The sequence below is a fragment of the Urocampus carinirostris genome, chromosome 10 (genome assembly GCF_059441175.1).
Source record: "Urocampus carinirostris isolate Australia breed hairy pipefish chromosome 10, RoL_Ucar_1.0, whole genome shotgun sequence".
Lineage (NCBI taxonomy): Eukaryota > Metazoa > Chordata > Actinopteri > Syngnathiformes > Syngnathidae > Urocampus > Urocampus carinirostris.
The window spans coordinates 37,388,824-37,407,598 of NC_142358.1; the positions used below are offsets into that span (position 1 = coordinate 37,388,824).

At 41.3% G+C, this 18,775-nt stretch overlaps 2 protein-coding genes across 3 annotated transcripts in view; one reads left to right on the plus strand and one right to left on the minus strand.

The window, feature by feature from the left end:
* Positions 1-18,775, minus strand: part of cadm1b (cell adhesion molecule 1b) — a 722,615-nt gene that overhangs the window by 661,232 nt on the left and 42,608 nt on the right. The gene's annotated exons all lie outside the window — the stretch shown is intronic.
* Positions 1-18,775, plus strand: part of zbtb16b (zinc finger and BTB domain containing 16b) — a 79,583-nt gene that overhangs the window by 53,306 nt on the left and 7,502 nt on the right. For both annotated transcript variants that reach the window (XM_088345360.1, XM_088345361.1), the window contains 2 exons: positions 8,846-9,016; positions 14,210-14,377. In XM_088345360.1, coding sequence (XP_088201486.1) covers positions 8,846-9,016; positions 14,210-14,377 — 339 coding nt within the window. The remainder of the gene's footprint in view (positions 1-8,845; positions 9,017-14,209; positions 14,378-18,775) is intronic.

Sequence of the window (18,775 nt, forward strand, 5' to 3'; positions counted from 1 at the left end):
GTCACTAAGGGATGGGGTTAGTTGAGACTGGCGGTTTTGTTGTCAACTACAATATTGTGATACGTGGGTGAGAAAAAAAGGCCGGGTCATTGGTGGGCAGCGTAAAGAAAGCGGGTGAGGGAGGGGAGATTAGTGGGAGGTGCACGCCAACCCTATGACTAATGGGCTCGGTCAATGAGGGCCCGGACCTCATTGTGTGCCCTTTGTGCAGCCCCGTTCTAACAGGTGCAGCTCCGTCCAGTGCATGGCCTCCCTGCAGGATTTGTAAGACCGGGGAATGTCATTCATTCTGTCCCGCCTTGCTGTTAATCACTCAAAATGAGCCGGATAATTTTGGAACCAAAAAAAGTCCGCCTGGGTAAATGTAAACCTGATATGCAATGTTCCCAAGTGAGCATAATGCATATGTGAAATTGTCCTACACTGCTGCCACTTTGAACACTGCTACTCACATATTATATTTACTATATACGATAACTAAATTGTTTTCTTTTACAGCTTTATCTTTGTGCACATTTTATCTCCACCGTCGTCTTACTTAGTGTTGTTCTCCCCATTTCTGGATAATGGCAATAGAGTCAATTATTTTATAATGTTCAAATGTCTCAAGATATGATAACAATTTGAGCTATAGTAGTGAGTTCCTTACTATCGTCAGCTACTACAGCAACTAAAACGTGGAAGAGGTTTTTTGGAGTCAATTTTTGGGTCAATTGTGTAAACAACTGGCAAAATAACAAACTATTAGACAACAATATTCCCATAAATATCCCTTCTCAAGGTTTCTTCATTTTCCTCATGTTGAGGTTTTTGAGTTTTTACTTGCCCTCATGTAGGTTTTAGATTAGGGGATGGTGTCATAATAGTCTGAGGTTTGCAATAATCTGTGGTCTGTGCAGCCCTTTGAGACTCTTTGTGATTAAGGGCGTCACAAATAAACATGACTTGACTCGAGGTTTTTGAGTTTTTCCTTGCCCCCATGTAGGTTTTAGATCAGGGGATGGTGTCATAATAGTCTGTGGTTTGCCAAAATCTGTGGTCTGTGCAGCCCTTAGATACTATAAACACGACTTGACTACACTGAATATTTTGTAAAAATCTTTTTACTTATACTGTATGTTCAACATATTCACCATAAATTGTTTGCCAATCAATATTTGTCACATCCGTTTTGATAAAACAGTCACCATAACTCTTACTTTTAAAATTCGAATCCATATTTTTTTGTAGAATTATTGTGGAAATGTTTGCCAATTCATGGTGGTTTTTGCCTCTAGATGCCTCAGATGTGTATAATTTCTGTCCATTCCGCACAAGTTCAAAACGTTTGAGGGCAAAAACAACCATCAATTGACAAACGCGGTTTAAGGGATCTATGACCCTTTTTTGTGTTACTGATTGCTGTTATAGTTGCCAGTGGCAACCGACTATCTGTTACAGCTATAATTTTTGTCATTTATGTATTTCTGCACAAGTTCAGAGCATTGTTGGAACAAATATCACCCAAAATCGACAAAAATGTTTCACTTTAAAACAAAATAACTTTTGATTCATGTAATATCTGACAATAGTATGAAACTCACCATTAAAGCTCCAATTTTAGCCATATTTACACAACTTCAAAAAACAGTATAAATTGAATGAATCAAAAAAATAAATAAATAATAAAACACTTATTCTTTTTCCGTTTTCTAAATACCGTAAATTCCGGACTATAAGCCGCTACTTTTTTCCCAAACGTTCAACCCTGCGGCTTATTCAGTGATGCGGCCAATTAATCTAATTTTTTTAAGGCACATGACGCAGCTTACAGGCTAAACGCAATCGAGCAGTCCGATAAAGAAGGAAACAGAGCTACTGCACGCAAACTTTACCTGGCGAGCGAGTTGCTAGCGTTTTTTGGAGTAAGGGAGCGTGGGACGACGTCTATATGACAAAGTCTCTTTCCCATACTAAAGGAGTACAACTTTGATGACGTCAGTTATAGGGAGGAAGATGAGAACGGTTTACCGACATTTCTACATGTACGGTATGTTTTTTTTAACTAACTCGTTAACTGTATTGCGAGCGTGTTGTTAGTAGCGTTTTGCTACCCTTCACAGGCACGGTTTAGGATGAAAGTTATATTATTATTAAAGCTTTGAAAACTCTCTCGGTGTACCGTCTTTGTAAATATGTGTAACCATGTATAATATGTATTTGCAACTGTATATTTTTGTAATGTATTTATTTGTATTTATTTTGGACACTTATTCTGATAAATCTTGCACTGACCAATTAAAAAGAAGGGGCCTAACAGACGCGGGGATGACGGGAAGTGGGGACCGGTAAAGGTGAGTGTTTGTGGACACGGCAGACAATAGTGGATATATATTTTTCTCACCCTTACCTTTGGAAATATAGACTTTTTTTCCTTGGATTACTTTTAACGGGACCCGGACTCTGCAGGTCTGCATCAAATTTTAACTACCGGTATCATTTTCCGTTCATTATAGGCCGGCTGTGGTTTTTGAACGGTGTACTTTATGTTCAGTTAAAATCGTGGGACTCAAAGTAGGGTTTGGGTTAATTTTGTGATTGTATTACATCTTTTAATGTGGGCGCATGCAGCTTATATACAGGTGCGGCTTGTGTATGTACAAAAGCGGTTATCCTCTTAAAATGTGGTGGGTGCGGCTTATAATCAGGTGCGCTCTATAGTCCGGAATTTACGGTAACTGACAACAGTAAGTAATTCCCTCCAACGGCTCCAATTTTCTGTCCCTGCTTATTTACTCTCCATAGGTTTTTTTCCCCTGGAAGGTCAACAAAGCATTAGGGAGCAAAAACTAACATTAGTTGACAGAAATATTCTTAAAAAAATCAACTAAAACACATTTTGTATTTCTGATTGATGAAGTAGTTGGCAATTGCTGAAAAAACGGACATTTAATGCCAATATCCATCTGCCCAGCTTATACCCACTCTTGGTTTACGCGGCATCGAGTAAACAACACACGTCTAATGTACCCCTGCTGGATTTTGTCCCTTTGTCTGGCGTCCGTTAACTCGATTGAACCCAAAAGCGGGCGTCTGACACTCTCCCCCTCTTTAGTATGAGCGCCCCGCATCCCTTTCCCCCGCGTTAATTCCAATTTAATTGCCAGTTGCCTCAAGGCACTTCAATAACAGTAACAAATGATTTGATTTAGTGGACCTCATCAGACTGCATTTTAAATGTGACACAGCCACCTCACTTGAATTCCAATGAAGTGCTGGCACAGTCCTGTGTTTACTAATGATCCTCCGCTGGAGATGTCTGATTGAATCTCAGTCAGGAGCAATGGGTGCAGTCGGCATCGGGAAGGCATACGAAACCCGACAAAGAAGGACCTTCGTAATCTCGTATGAATGTCTGACTCTGGAGAGTCACTCTTTTTTTTGGTCTATAAAGCCGAAGATTAGCCGGCATTACGGCACATCTGATTTTGAGCGTCGGAGTGGAGGCGTGTATGACAGCCAAAGGATTAGGGCTGCAACAATAAATCGACGTTGACATAAATCGATAATAGAAATAGTTGACGATTCATTGCCAACTATTGACACCGGAAACATTTTTCCAACAGAGTGAAGCTTCTCTACATGACTATAATATTTGCTGAGAGTCTCTCGTGCGAATAGTATCTTTGTCTAGAAACGTACAGAAATGACGGCAACTTCAATATGAACTATGTGAAGGATTTTAGCCAGGATACAGAAAATAAAAAGACTACCATCATTTCTGCTCTATGAGGGCCAAGGCGCACCCAAAAAAAAAAACAAATTGGCCATATACGGTGGATACAATGGAAATGGCATGTTATTATTGATTGATAATGGATACGGTAACTGTTCTGCCTTTAAGAAATTGGAGGATTTTTTTTTGTCATCACAGAGTCTTGGCTTTCCCGACGCCGCATTACATCACCGGCTCCGGTAAAAACAGGGGTTGGAGACTACGCGCTACAATAATAGCCGAACCATTGACACACACTGCTCACTCGATATGGAGTTTCTAGCAGTATCGTGCAGACCCTTCTATGTACCGGGAGAGTTAACTGTGGTCTTTGTGTTTGCTGTTTACTTTCCACCGCTAACCGTTTCACCGGATGCTAACGTTAGCATAGCGCTAAATCTCCTGCCCGCTGCTATCAAACAGCAGCTTGCACACCCCAACGGAGCTTTATCGTCGACGGCGACTTTAATCGGGCATGTTTATGGACTGTACTCCCAAATCCATTCAATTGTGGACTGAGCAATTCGGAAAAACACTGGACTATGTGTAATGTAAGATCAAACATTCGGTTGTATCCGGCAACTCTGTTTGACCCCCCCCCCCCTTATCCCAGGTTAAATTTGGTCACCATGGTGACAGACTAAACATTTATATTTTACACATGTTTTCTAATGGTATGTCAAAGCGTTTCCAAAAGTGTCCTTTTGGAGACTACAATTAAACCTCTGCAACCATGTCGTATACTTTGACCAATTATTAGACATTGTGAAAGAGTAGTAATGTTTGACCTCTCTTTCCAGGAGTCAATCACTGATTTTTCACACTTGCGTACGTTATAATCACACGTAGAAATGGATACCGAGTTCCATTACGCCCGTTTAGTTTCGGCTTTGATTTAAATACACATTGTGAAAATGAATACATTTATGTTGGGGATTTCATTTGCTCAATGTGTCAATCATGAGTTGAATCAGTCACCATTAGCTGAATATTTTTGAATCGAAAGTAGGTCATGTCCCTTTCTTAATACAGGCATTCATAGGCTATGGCAGGGTAAGGACAGTAAACACATACTTGCAATTGGCCAAGAGTGGAGTCACTCAAAGGGTCAAAATGTTATGGCCATAATGGAAATGATAGTAAGAGTTTCTTTACTTTTAAAAAGAAATGATGGGGTGAAAGAGATGGATTACAACAAGAAACATTGTTTTCAGAAATGCTTTTAGGCGGATTTTTTTTTATTTATCTGTCAGCATCATTGTGTGTTTTGGAGTAAAAATTCTACAAGGTTAAATTCACTAGACTTGAGCGAACGTACCCAGACATGTATACCGAGAATCGTTTCATCAGCTGAATATTAGAGCACGTGATTGGTGCTCTATGCTGGCGTTATAGATTATGGGTATCTCGTTTCAGATGGATCGTGATGTCGGTGTGATGAGCACATTTTAAAATGGTATTTTGAATCCCAAGTGTTAAGCTTTCCAGTGTTATGTGACAAGACGTATTTTAATGTCTGGTGAGATCGTGAAGACATGTCTTTGTTTATTAACAGTCTGACAGCTCGCCAGAGGGCCGTCGGAATGTTAAGGACTTAATCAAATAGATATAAATGTTTGGTTCACATTCAATTGTGCCAGTGTGTCACCGTTTTACCTTTGAGAAACATATATAGTGGTCTTGGAGCGCCCTCTCTCGGTCAAAATGGTGATTGTTGTATATATATTGCGTGCAGTCCAAAGAACAAACGTTGGTTATAAAACAGTTTGATTTCATAATGTTGAGAATGAAGTAATTTCATTACAGACTTTGCAGTTGACCAGTGAATGTACTTCCCAAAAAGTCCACAACATACTTATTTGTGTAGAACGTATATATTTTTTTAACTTAAATAACTCAAGGTTTAGATTTGTGTTATAAACAAGGTTTATAGCCGCATATTACGTTTTTTTGTGCAATGATTGAAAAAAACCATCCCTGACCACAAAAAAACATTGGAATCGAACCCGGGTCGCGGCGGTGAAAGTGCATAATCCTAACCTCTAGACCACCAGTGATATAAAGGGCATACAAAACGGCATTAGATTTGATCTCATTATCACACTATTTTCATCCACGGTACCAGAAACGAATGTTGGAGAATGTTTTGGCTGAACTCTATCCCATAATTATCCATTGCAACAATGTACAATGTGGCACCATGAGTAAAAATAGTGTGATTCTGAGATTTAAAAAATGCCTTTTCCGGTGTAATGAACAATTGTATTGCCTGAGATTCGGCGCTCTCATAGACTGCTTGGCCTTGTGGCTAGGACCTTGACTCAGCCTCTTGGCTGGAAGCAAGTGTCTCAACCTCTTGGCTTTGTAGTATATTATGATTTGACCGATAACGGATAATGGATAATTTACTTTTGCTATGTACATTTGCTCCTCAGCCATCCTCTCAAAGTGTCCAAACCAACAGAGTACTCTCTTATCCAAACGCTTATTCAGTTCGACTACTACTCACGCACGAACGGTAAAAACAGGGGTTGGGGACTATGCGCTACAATAACAGCCAAATCATTGACACACACTGCTCACTCGATATAGTTTCTAGCAGTATCGTGTAGACCCTTCTATCTACCGAGAAAGCTAACTGTGGTCATTGTGCTTGCTGTTTACGTTCCACCAGATGCTAACGTTAGCATAGCGCTAAATCTCCTGCCCGCTGCTATCAATAAACAGCAGCTTGCACACCCCAACGGAGCTTTTATCGTCCCCGGCGACTTTAGTCAGGCATGTTTATGGACTGTACTTCCCAAATCCATTCAATACGTAGACTGAGCAATTAGGGAAAAAAAACACTGGACCGTGTGTACAGTAAGATCAAACATCCAGTTGGATCCCCGCATCTCTGTCTGTCCCTCACCCCCCTCATACAACCCCCCCCCCCTTTTCCGGAGGAAACAAAGCCTATACAACAATACAACAAAGACAGTTAAAACACCTTCTTTGTTCCTTTATCTCTTTGTTTTCCTTATCCTCACTGTAAAATGTGGAACTGGAGTCGTCCAATTTCGTTGTCACAATATATCCCATGTTGTAACAATGACAATAAAGGTATATTCCATTCTATTCTATTTTACTCCAGTAATACTGTACACTACTGTAAAACCTCGTGTATAATACACACCCAAATTTGTAGTTATTTTTAGGTAAAAAAAAATAAATAATGTGCGTTATATATGAATAAATTCAGTTTTTTGTTTTAGATAGGGCATTTCTGTGTAATTTTTGTACAAATATGCATTTTCAGTGTACTCATTTTACTGTGTTTATCATCAATTGCCACATAAATAAATCAACTACCATATTTTCCGCACTATAAGGCGCACTTGGTTATAGGGCGCACCACCCAAAAAATAGTTTTTGGTCCTATATTTTCCATACATAAGGCGCACCGGATTATAAGGCGCTACAATGGGAACGTCGACAAAACAGTTCAGATAGTTCAGTCAAACGTAATACCCCCTTAACATTCCGAAAGCTTGCAAAGAAGCAAATACGTGTCTCAGACATGTACGGAAACAGTGTCTGTACGATATCACCATACAAACATTTCTTAGTTTCCATTTTATTTTTTGCTGGCAACTGTGTGGACAGCAAAGTAAGAATTTTATTGTGCAGGGAAACAGGGTTCTTTACTGTGCATATGACAATAAACACTTTGAATTAAATTTAGTTTAAAAATAGACTCATCACAGAAACATCAAGATCGTTCTAAAACAAGATACCGGGAAAATATAAAGCCGCACAGCTCACCTAAGTTCTCTTGCAGCCTTCACGTTCATTAATGATACGTAACCGTGGTCTTCTTACAACCGTGAGTGTAGTAAATCCAGGAGAGTAAAATATTTACAAATACAGAATAGTAAAACATGTTTTCTCTATGCCGTAGCGCAACCCAACTGTAATTCACATTCTCTTTTTTGGCCATTTGCAGGCTTTGTTTCGCCCCTTTAGCCTATGCGAGCTTGTAAATGATAAAAGGAATCTGCCCCCTTTACCTCCGAATAACTTTAGCCAATAGTGACTGATTCAAATGATGATTGACACATTGGTTAGGAAAAAAAACACCGGTATATATATCCCAGGATACACCGCGGACTACATCGCCTACGGGGGAAAATCTAGTCGGCGGCTGCTTGCTTTAGTTGCAAGACTTTGCGACTTAATATTGATCCATATATAAGGCGCACTGTATTATAAGGCGCATGGTCAGCTTTTGAAAAAAATAAAGGCTTTTAGGTGCGCCTTATAGTGCGGAAAATACGGTACATGCTAAATTTGAAAACAAATAACAATCATCCGATTATTAGTCTGATTATTGCAAAGTTCTGCGACGATTCAACTAATAAAATAGTCTTTATGTGCAGCCCTACAAAGGATGCGCGTCTCGTAGCCATTTTGACCGAAACGAGCCCGCCGCCGGCCGCCCATCTGTATTCCTCGCCACACTCGGCGCAACAGGAAAGCAGCCCCAAAGAGATGCCAGGTCACACACAGGATTAAACTGGATTGTGTGTGAGGTTTTTTTTTCCCCTCTTCTCCTGCAGTCCTGCCTTTAATGGCTTGATATCACTACTTAACATTCTACGCAGGGCGCGAGGTGTAGGCATCATTTAGGGCGGAGCCGCTATCAGCCGCTCTTTCAACGCCGGGGACTTCGCAGGCTGGGGCTGACTCCTGATGGGGAATGAAGGGAATAATTACACATCTAACGTAGCCAGGAAGGAGCCATTGATTGTGTGATTGGCGTGCGCTACCTCGACGGGGAAATTCTTCAGGAAAAACAATGACTTTCATGCTTCAAAATAGAACGTATTAAAAAAAAAAAAGGGGGAAAAAAAGGGCTCACAGCTTAAAGCGCCGGCGGGCTTGGAAGGGGAGTTGGTTTAGGTAGAGACACTTGCTCTTTGAAAGAAGCTTTTCCCCTCCGAGGACTCACACAAAGTTGAAGTGACCCAGTTTCCCCACTTAAGGCCCCGTGTCTGCGCGCCGTACTGAAATAACCGAGCGCCTCCGACTCTCCTTTTGTGCTTTCTCCAGGGACCGACATGGCGGTGTTCTGTCTGCTGTGTGCAAAGCGCTTCCAGACCCAGAAGGCCTTGCAGCAGCACATGGAAGTCCACGCCGGCATGCACAGCTACATCTGCAGCCATTGCGAGCGACCCTTCCCCAGCCACACCACACTCAAAAGGCACTTGCGATCGCACTCGGGTAAGAACTCATCCCTCTTTCTTTGCACCTTCAGGAGGTGGGCGTCCAAAGCTTTCACTTGCTTGCTCAAGAACCTAATGGAGATATCAGACACAGCTCTCAGTAGGGATGTTCTACACCTGTGGTCGGGGCAACAGTTTCTGTACCACCAACTAGTTCATTTTCTGACCATTTTTTCACGGCCTGGCCCAAGGGCAGCATTAAACAAGTTTGCCCCTTTTCTGAAATAATAATAACGATCATAAAAACAACAACATTAAGAGCAATAATTAGTGTAAATCCGCTGTGTAGTCGTGTGGAACATTTAGATGTCCTCGTAACATCAACCCAAAATCACATTCATTCATTTTCCAAATTGTTACCCTAAAGAGAGTCCTCAGAGTACTCTGTTCTGGTCCTGACAGTAGGGGCACTATTTCCTAGGATGTGTCTTGTGCAAGTGCAGCCTGGTGGCGCCCTTCCCTCTCCAGGCCTACATATACTGTTTGAAAAAACGTGTCCAGCGACTATAGTCAACATTGGAATTATTTGTAGACTACTTGTATAATTCATTTTTGACGAAAACGTTGACTAATCTAGTAAGAACTAGATTATTTACTAGTAAGAATGCACGCCTCGCCCTTTGCACCTTCAGGAGGCGGGCGTCCAAAGCATCTCCTGTGTTGCTAAAGAACAAAATCAGCTCTCAGTGAAACGTTCTACAGTACTGCAATGCAGGAAGTTAAATGCAATTTGCTCCATGACTCTTAAATAAAATCACCCAATCAAAGGCCAAAAAAAACTGACTAACTCTATTGACACCTCCATTTAGCATTTGAATATGATCAATACACTGTATTAGTCATTCCCAACCAGGCATGTGACATGCTAATGTGCTGTGGGCTCTAAAGGATCAAATCTAACCTAATTACTTCCAAAAATATCAATACTGTAATGTTGTGCTTCCCCCAAAATATGGCCAGAGCCATCTTTTTTTTCCAATTGTGTGATCTTGTTTATGTTTTGATTAGTTGATGAATGTTATTCATTTAAGTTTCTTTAATGCTGTATGCAAAAAAAAAACCCTGAAAAAAAGGCAAACAAGGCCTGTTTTTATACATATTATTTTACATTTTTCTCCTCAACATTGGGCAGCATGGCGGCGCAGTGGTTAGCGCGTGTGCGGCACAGTTTCAAGGTCATGAGACCGAACCTCCTGTGTGGGGTTTGCATGTTCTCCCCGTGCGTGTGTGGGTTTCCTCCGGGCACTCTGGTTTCCTCCCACTTTCCAAAAACATGCATGTCTGTCTCTGTGTGCCCTGCGATTGGCTGGCAACCAGTTCAGGATGTCCCCTGCCCACTGCCCAAAGATGGCTGGGATGGGCTCCAGCACCCCCGTGACCCTACTGAGGATAAGCGGTGCAGAAAGTGGATGGATGTTATTACGTTTTTTTTTTAATGCTGTATGCAAAAAAAAAAAATGAAGAAAGGCAAATACGTTCCGTTTTTATACATATAATTTTACATATTTATCCTCAACATTATTGACACACAGGTCGAGAAGAAGCAGCGAGACTGTTCAGCCAATCGGAATTACAAACACAATGCAAATCTGTGAAGTAACAAAACCGAAAAGTGAACTGTGTCATACAGAGTGTCCAATTATCCGACCACCAAATCTCTTCCAATACTTTGCCAATGATATTTATGATGTTGCAGCAATTATGCACTAATACCAAATTTGATCCAGATGACAGGACACGATTATCATGACGTGTCCTAATTGCAGCCGCCGCTACCCCCGAGTGTTTTTCTCTGCAAAGTCAAAAAACCCAACAAGGTTTTGACGTCTAAATTGCGTGCCATTTTCCCTAGCGTATTATTACAAGACATTTTGCATGAACTTCAGATGTTACCAGTGACATTGAAGTGCCATTAACTCCGAATGCCTCATTATCAAAAAGACTTTTGTGATGACCCAATTTGTATCCTCCCGGTCGTTTTTAGGACACAGAAGGCTCCGCTTCCGCTTTATACATGACTCAATTTCTTCCGTCAATCGATTAGCACGCATCATCTCCCGCGTCAGATGACTCACCTCTGCCGTGACAGCACTGTATGGTTACGGACGGTGCTTATTTTGGCCAACTTCGTGGCGTTTATATTTTTGGGTTCTTAGACAGCCGTCGGCGGGCTTGTGCAAATTCACGGCTGTCAGTTCCGGTGCTGTTCACGCCGGGCGATAGAGGGAACCCGGATAAATATTGAAAGAAAAGCAAATGGAAATGACTTGTCTTGTGTGTTCCAGCCAGGGTGAGTTGGAGCGCCGGGAGAAACGCGGCGATATTTGCAGAGGAGATGTCCCCCTTTCTTCTTTTACCTTAAATAACACTCTGAGCTGTCAGGACGGCTTGATGTCTAGACGGGAGAAATACATAATTGATGTGAAGAGACAGAAGTGAGGGGAGTTTTTTGGGCAGAGACGGCGTATCTTGTTTGTGTGGCGTTCTGCTCGGCAGTAGCGATTTGTAAATGTCAGAGTGAGGTGGTGGGTGGGCTAGCAAAGGGCGGTAATATTAATAAAGCTAATTGCTATGTCCATCTATCCATTATCTGCACTGCTTATCCTCAGTCGGGTCGCGGGGGCGCTGGAGCCCATCCCAGCTATCTTCGGGCAGTGGGCAGGCGACACACTGAACTGGTTGCCAGACAATCGCAGGGCACACAGGGACAGACAATTTGCTCGCTCATTCACACTTAGGGACAATTTGGACCGGCCAATTAACCTGACATGCATGTTTTTGGAATGTGGGAGGAAACTAGAGTGCCCGGAGGAAACCCACGCAAGCACGGGGAGAACATGCAAACTCCACACAGGAGGTTCGATCTCATGACCTCAGAACTGTGCCGCACACGCGCTAACCACTGTGCCGCCGTGCTGCCCTGAGTGGAACCAATTAATTAAAAAAAACGAATAATCTACGATTCACCAAGTACATAAATGGTGAGGTAATACTATGTGAGCAAAGTGTCTATAAGGGAAAAACTTTTCAATTATCTGAACTGAATTTCTCTTATATAGGGACCTAAAAAGTTATTTGAAGAGAAGCGATACAAAACAGATCCAGTGATATCAAAATAATTAAAAAAACACTGGCACTAGAAAATATACACTAGCTGGTTGCTGCATTGTTTAATTGTTTGGTTCTCTTGCGTGCAAGGTGAAAAACGTTGGTTGGTAGCACCATTTTCTGAATTTTATTTTGCTGGTATTAATCTGTCAGATGAGTTTTTTGTTTTTTTTTAAAGTTTCATTTCTGTGGATTTTTGCATGAATGTGGACGGCAGATTTTCGGCCTCTCAATAGTTTATGTCATGAACCGGAACAGGATCAGGACCCGATCACGTAACGTTTCTCACACAAGCTTTTAATTTACGGGAAATGGGGAGTCATGCATGTTAGGCAGCAGTCTGGCGTGGAATGACAGGAAGCCAGAGGCTGACGAGATTGATACCAATTGCCCGAGCAGATATCGGACAGATGGGGTCGATACCGGACAGGACGGGAAAGACAGGATTGATATCAAAACAGGATATCAAAATTAAACAGGACTAACTAGACGGGAACGAAACTGGAAACCGATATTAAACAGGACAAAATAAACGGGAACAATAGGACCGAGTCGAAACCCACGTCTTGGCGTGCAGAGGTTCATTGACAAAGGGTGAGTGAGAGCACTGAGCTTTAATAGAAGGGAAGCCAATCCGTCAACGAGCCGCAGCTTGCGCCACGCGGGCGGGGCCAATTGGGCACCATGGCAACCGTGACAGTTTAACCATTTTCTTCATCATGGTTCCCGCGGTAGCAGACTTCTATGTCAGTGTACAGCGAAGTCTCGGTTATCGCGGTTAATGGGGACCGAGACTACCCGCGAAAACTGAAAATCCGCGAAGTAGCGGCGCCCGTTCAAAAATGCTTAAAAAAAACGTATACAGGTATACAGTATACCCCCCCCCCCCCCCCCCTGTATACAGTACACCATATAGAATACGGCTAGAGAGAGAGAGTGAAATTCATGTTATAACAAAAAAAAAAAACTAAAAAATGTTGTCGAGTATTCAGCGAGTGCTGGCCAATCAGCTTGCGTTTGTGCCCGTGATGCTTAGCGTATACAGTGGAACCTCGCTAGTTTGCGGGTTCAGAGCTTCGCGGATCTAAAAAATACTAATAATAAAATAAAATAATATTTTTTATTTCTTTATTTATTTATTTATTTATTTTAAGCATTTTTGAAGGGTCGTCGCTACTTCGCGGATTTTCACTTTTCGCAGGTGGTTTTGGTCCCCATTAACCGCGATAACCGAGGGATTACTGTACGTGCATTTCTTTGTGTTTTAAAATTTTGTAAAATGATACAATTACTAATTCTAATTGAATATTTTGTTTTCAAATTTTGTAAAATAATGTAATTTCTAATTTTAATTTAATATTTTTCATTATTACTAATTTTTTTAATATTGTTTGATATTTTTAATTTTTGAATATTTTTTTAGACCCGCGAAGCTCTGAACCTGCGAAAGTGGAACCGCGAACTGGCGAGGTTCCACTGTAAATGTTTATTATTTATGTGTTTATTACCAAAATTAAAAAAAAACACAACTAAGTTCATTAATAACAACACGGGGTTTAACTGAGCCCAACTTCTGGACCTTTTTGCTCACGTTTTCTGACAGAAGTGCAGGGAGTTTTTTGCGCCGTGACAGTGTATCCTGTTTGTGTGGCATTCTGCTTGGAAGTAACATTTGGTAAATGTCAGAGTGGGGTGGCGGGTGGGCGAGCAAAGGGGGGTATATTGGGGAAAAAAATGGGACCGTAATGAGGAGAGCCGTGTATCCTGGGCCTTGGTTGTTGCTGTGGTCACTGAGATAATGAGGCAGATAGGTCATCGGAGATGATTCGAGGCATCAGCCGAGGAGCGAAATAGATTAACTACATCGGCCGGGCGATAGCAGCGCATGTCTTGAGGGTTTTCATTAGCCATTAGCGCGAGCGCCGGGAGGAGTGTCCTCGCTTCACGGCATTAGCAACGTGCCACGGCCCACGTGCCGCGCCGAGGGTGAAAGCTAGCCTCACGAAATAACACTGCCAGGTTGTTGCCTTGACACGCTAGTCAAGTTAGCGCGTGCGTGCACGTGCGCTTTTTTCATTTCCAGGCGATCATCCCTTCGAGTGCGAGTTCTGCGGGAGCTGCTTCCGAGACGACGGCACCCTGAGGGGCCACAAACGCATCCACACGGGGGAGAAGCCTTACGAATGCAACAGCTGCGGGAAGCGCTTCAGCCTCAAACACCAGTTGGAGACGCACTACCGCGTGCACACAGGTGAGGGACGAACGGTATACAGTTGGATTTGGCCATCTACACCAGGGGTGTCAAACTCATTTTAGCTCGGGGGCCACACGATAGAACAAACATTCTGTCGGGGGCCGGACTAGTAGATTAAAGAGAAGAGAGATAAACAAATAAGAGAAAGACGGAGGGAAAAGGAGAAAGGGCGGGACAAAGAAAGAAAAAAAGGGAGAGCGGGAGAAACAAAAGATAAAAAGAGAAGTTGTGAGAGAGGGGGGAAGAAAGGGAGAGGAAGAGAAAAAGAAAAAAGGAAGTTAGAGCAAATGAAGTTAAAAAGACACACAGAGAGAGAGAGAGAGAGAGAAAAAGAGAAAGAGAGAGAGAGAAAGAAAGAAAGAGAGAGAGAGAGAGAGAGAGAGAGAAAGAAAGAGAGAGAGAGAGAAAGAAAGAAAAAGAGAGAGAGAGAGAGAGAAAGAAAGAAAAAGAGAGAGAGAGAGAGAGAGAGAAAGAAAAAGAGAGAGAGAGAGAGAGAGAAAGAAAAAGAGAGAGAGAGAGAAAGAGAAAGAAAGAGAGAGAAAAAGAGAAAGAGAGAAAGAGAGAGAAAGAGAGAGAGAGAAAGAGAGAGAGAGAAAGAGAAAGAGAGAGAAAAAGAGAGAAAAAGAGAAAGAAAGAGAAAGAGATAGAAAGAAAGAAAGAGAAAGAAAGAGAAAGAGAAAGAAAGAGAAAGAGGGAGAGAGAGAAAGAGAAAAAGAAAAAAGGAAGTTAGAGCAAATGAAGTTAAAAAGACACACGCAGAGAGAGAAAGAGAGAGAGAAAGAGAGAGAAAAAGAGAGAAAGAAAGAAAGAAAGAGAGAAAGAGAGAGAAAGAAAGAGAGAGAAAGAAAGAAAGAGAGAAAGAAAGAAAGAAAGAAAGAAAGAAAGAGAGAGAAAGAGAGAAAGAGAGAGAGAAAGAGAAAGAGAAAGAGAGAGAGAGAGAGAGAGAGAAAGAGAGAGAGAGAGAAAGAGCGAGAGCGAGAGCGAGAGCGAGAGCGAAACAAATACAAGTACAGTGTCTTTGTGAGAGGAACCTGGCTTTGGCAACATCAAGTTGACATATTTCAACCTGCAGCTTGTTTTTCTCTTGCGCTTCTCTGAGTGTTGTCTCGCGGGCCGGATTCAATCCCTTAGCGGGCCTGATCTGGCCCGCGGGCCGCCTGTTTTACACCTGTGATCTACACTGTAATACCTCGGTATACAGACGCTTCCCTACTTACGAACGAGATACGTTCCGGACGATCGTTCGTAAGTTGAATCTGTTTGCTTCAGTGCAATATTTTGTTTGTTTAAGGTTTATATAGGTAACCTGAATTTTTTTGTACTAAAACAAAGATTCCATAGAATAATATGCTTTATAAAATTAAGTTTAACTTACTTTTGGAAAATGAGCTTCAAGAGTTCTTCCTCCGTGGTAGAAAGTGGCCGAAAAAAAGCGATCGAACCCTTTTCTCAACCGCATCAAGCTTTCTTATTCCACTTTCATTTTAAATGAAACGGCTTGCCAAAAATGTCTGGTTGAAATCAATGTCCGGATGATTTAAGAAACTTTTAAGTTCTAATCAAATTTGTATATTAAAGTAAAGCAAGCACATAAAACAAAGGTAATGTTGAGTTCTTGAATTGAAATGCTATACTTCCGCAAACTGAAGTGTACGCCTCTTTTATACGATCTTGTGGATTCTGATTGGAGGAAACAGTAAGGTTTCTGATTGGTTCATACAGGAAATCCAGTGTATTATGTTGGTCGTATAATAAATGAGCAATAGAAAATCGGAATTTGGGAATCAAGCGCTTACTGAACAAAAACTACCCAGCGGCCTTTCAAATTGTAGATGGTTCGCAAAGGAGTTCCGTGCACCTGTTTAATAACAGATAGGAGTCTGACAGTGAGTGTCTGGATTATAACTTTTTGGCTTTGGAACCTTTTTGTCCTGACCTTGAAGGTGCTTGCTCCCGAGAACAACTTAAAAGCTTAACTGGTTTTGAGTACAATACAGAAATGCATAAACGTATAAAAGATATAACAATGTATGAAGTATTTATTGGGTGTAAAATATAGAACATAGTATAAAAGGCACACTTCTACTATTATTTTCCTTACACTTTACACCAACCATGTTAAATGGATGCGCGATATATTAAACAATAAAAATGTCAAAGTTCTTAGCGCGCTGGAGATACAGTATAAAATGTTTGCACACGAACTAGGAAGAGGAAGCCGGATTTCTTCTTCGGGGGGAATGCTGGGTGACCTCTCACAGCGCCACACGCCGGTAGTGGCGGAAAGAAGCACTACAGTACAGTACTGAACTCGGAAAAAGGTGCACACAATACAAAATCTAACTCGCAGCAGTATCTGGATATTTTTCGACATCACAAATTCTTTTTCGTGTCTACCGTTTTTCGTAAGTCGAATGGTCTTACTAGGGGAGCGTCACTACCATAATCTATTTGGTATTCGTGCCCGAGTACCGGAACCACTTTTTCCTCAAACGAAGTGACATTTTATTACATTCCTACAGATCCAAAAATACCTGTACCTAGCCACTCATAATTATTCAAATATGTAGATCGGATCAAAATATACATTTTGTATCATTTACTATACCTTTGGTTCAGTGGTTCAATGCCAGACACTTGTAGCTATTTCGCAATCATTTCCTTTTTTCAAATATTTTATACTTATATGGCATAGTTTTGCTAACAGAGCTGCTAGTTGCAAATAGCATCTCTTCAGTGGCTCTTGGTTGTAATCACATTAGCAGTTAATTGTAAATAATTTAGTAGGTTTAAATACTAATGGTAACACTAAAGATAATGTCTTTGCAATAATGAGTAATGTTGACCAATGCAAACCTTGATTAAATATTCGCACTATTAAATAAAACATTGACCATCTATTCAGATGTGTTTTGTTTTTGACCTTGGTCACTGAACAAATAAAACTGAAAACTAGGCTTGTTCTGATCAGGATTTTAAAGCCGTTGATTCCAGTCCCGATTATCTGCGAGTGAGATTGGCTGATACCGATCACGCAGCTTAGCAGCTACATTCTCAAATCGCATGGAAGCTCCACACGGCAACATGCCCGTGAAGTTAAAAGGGGGATGAGGTGGGGTCAGGGTAACCAGTGGCTGACGAGTTTAAACTGGGGGCAGGGGATTTCATTTTTATTCAAGATGTTGTGGATCAGAATTTTTTTTCATAAATATCTAATACACACGATATTGGCGACCAATTGTTCTAAACATGGGAGTTTTTTCGTCTATAATCGTATTCATTCCTGTATAACACACACAGTTTTTTTAACACGTTTTTGTGTATCACGCAGACCCCTTACTTTTTGATTAAAATCAGTATGAAATTTCATTTCACTTTTCTCTCCTGCTCAAACTAAACATTGTAATTGGGAAACTATGAAAACAATACCAATATCAAATTTACAATGTATTCATTTAATAAATAATAAATAAATAATAAATAATGGTTTCTTACTCGTTTTTTTACGTGTTTATATAACATATCAGGGCAGCTTTCCGTTTTTCCCGGTTACAACCTTTGTATCTGGTACTGTGAATAGAAAGAGTAAAAATGAGATAAAACAGAATGCCTTTACCTATGTTATCTATATCCATGGTCCCCAACCTTTTCTGTACCACGGACCATCTTGATGTCTGACAATATACTCACGGCCCAGCCAAATTATTACATCAGCAATGTGGTACTGTGAGTAAAAATTGTGTGAAAACGGGATAAAACCTTATACCTTTTTCGATGTCATCTACATTCAGACTGGTCTATTGGTTAGGATATCGGCGGTCTAACAATGTTGCGCAGATGTGATGAGCGATATTTTTCGACTGATGATTGCTCAATTACGGAAATCTAATACCGTAAAACCTCATGTATAATGCACACCCAAACTTGTGTGTTACACACAAATACCGTATAAGCAAACAATTAGGCAACCTGTTTTCCTTTCTGTGCAGCCCAGTAGTTTATGACCACTGACTACATCACCGGTGATCTAGTGGTTAGGATTTAGCACTCTGACCACCGCGACCTGCGTTCAATTCCTGTTAGGAACAATGTGGTCAGCGGTATTTTTGACTGATCAATTGTTGCTCAAATACAGTAATATAGCACTGTAAAACCTCCTACTGTCAAGAACCGGAACAGGAGGAGAACTTAAATGCGTGATGTTTCTCACACAAGCCTTTTATTTTACGGGAAATGGGGAGTCATGCATGTTAGGCAGCAGTAGGCCTGGAATGACAGGAAGCCAGAGACCGACAAGATCGATACCAATTGCCCGAGCAGATATCGGACAGATGGGGTTGATACCGGACAGGACGGGACGGACAGGATTGATATCGAAATCAAACAGGATAAACT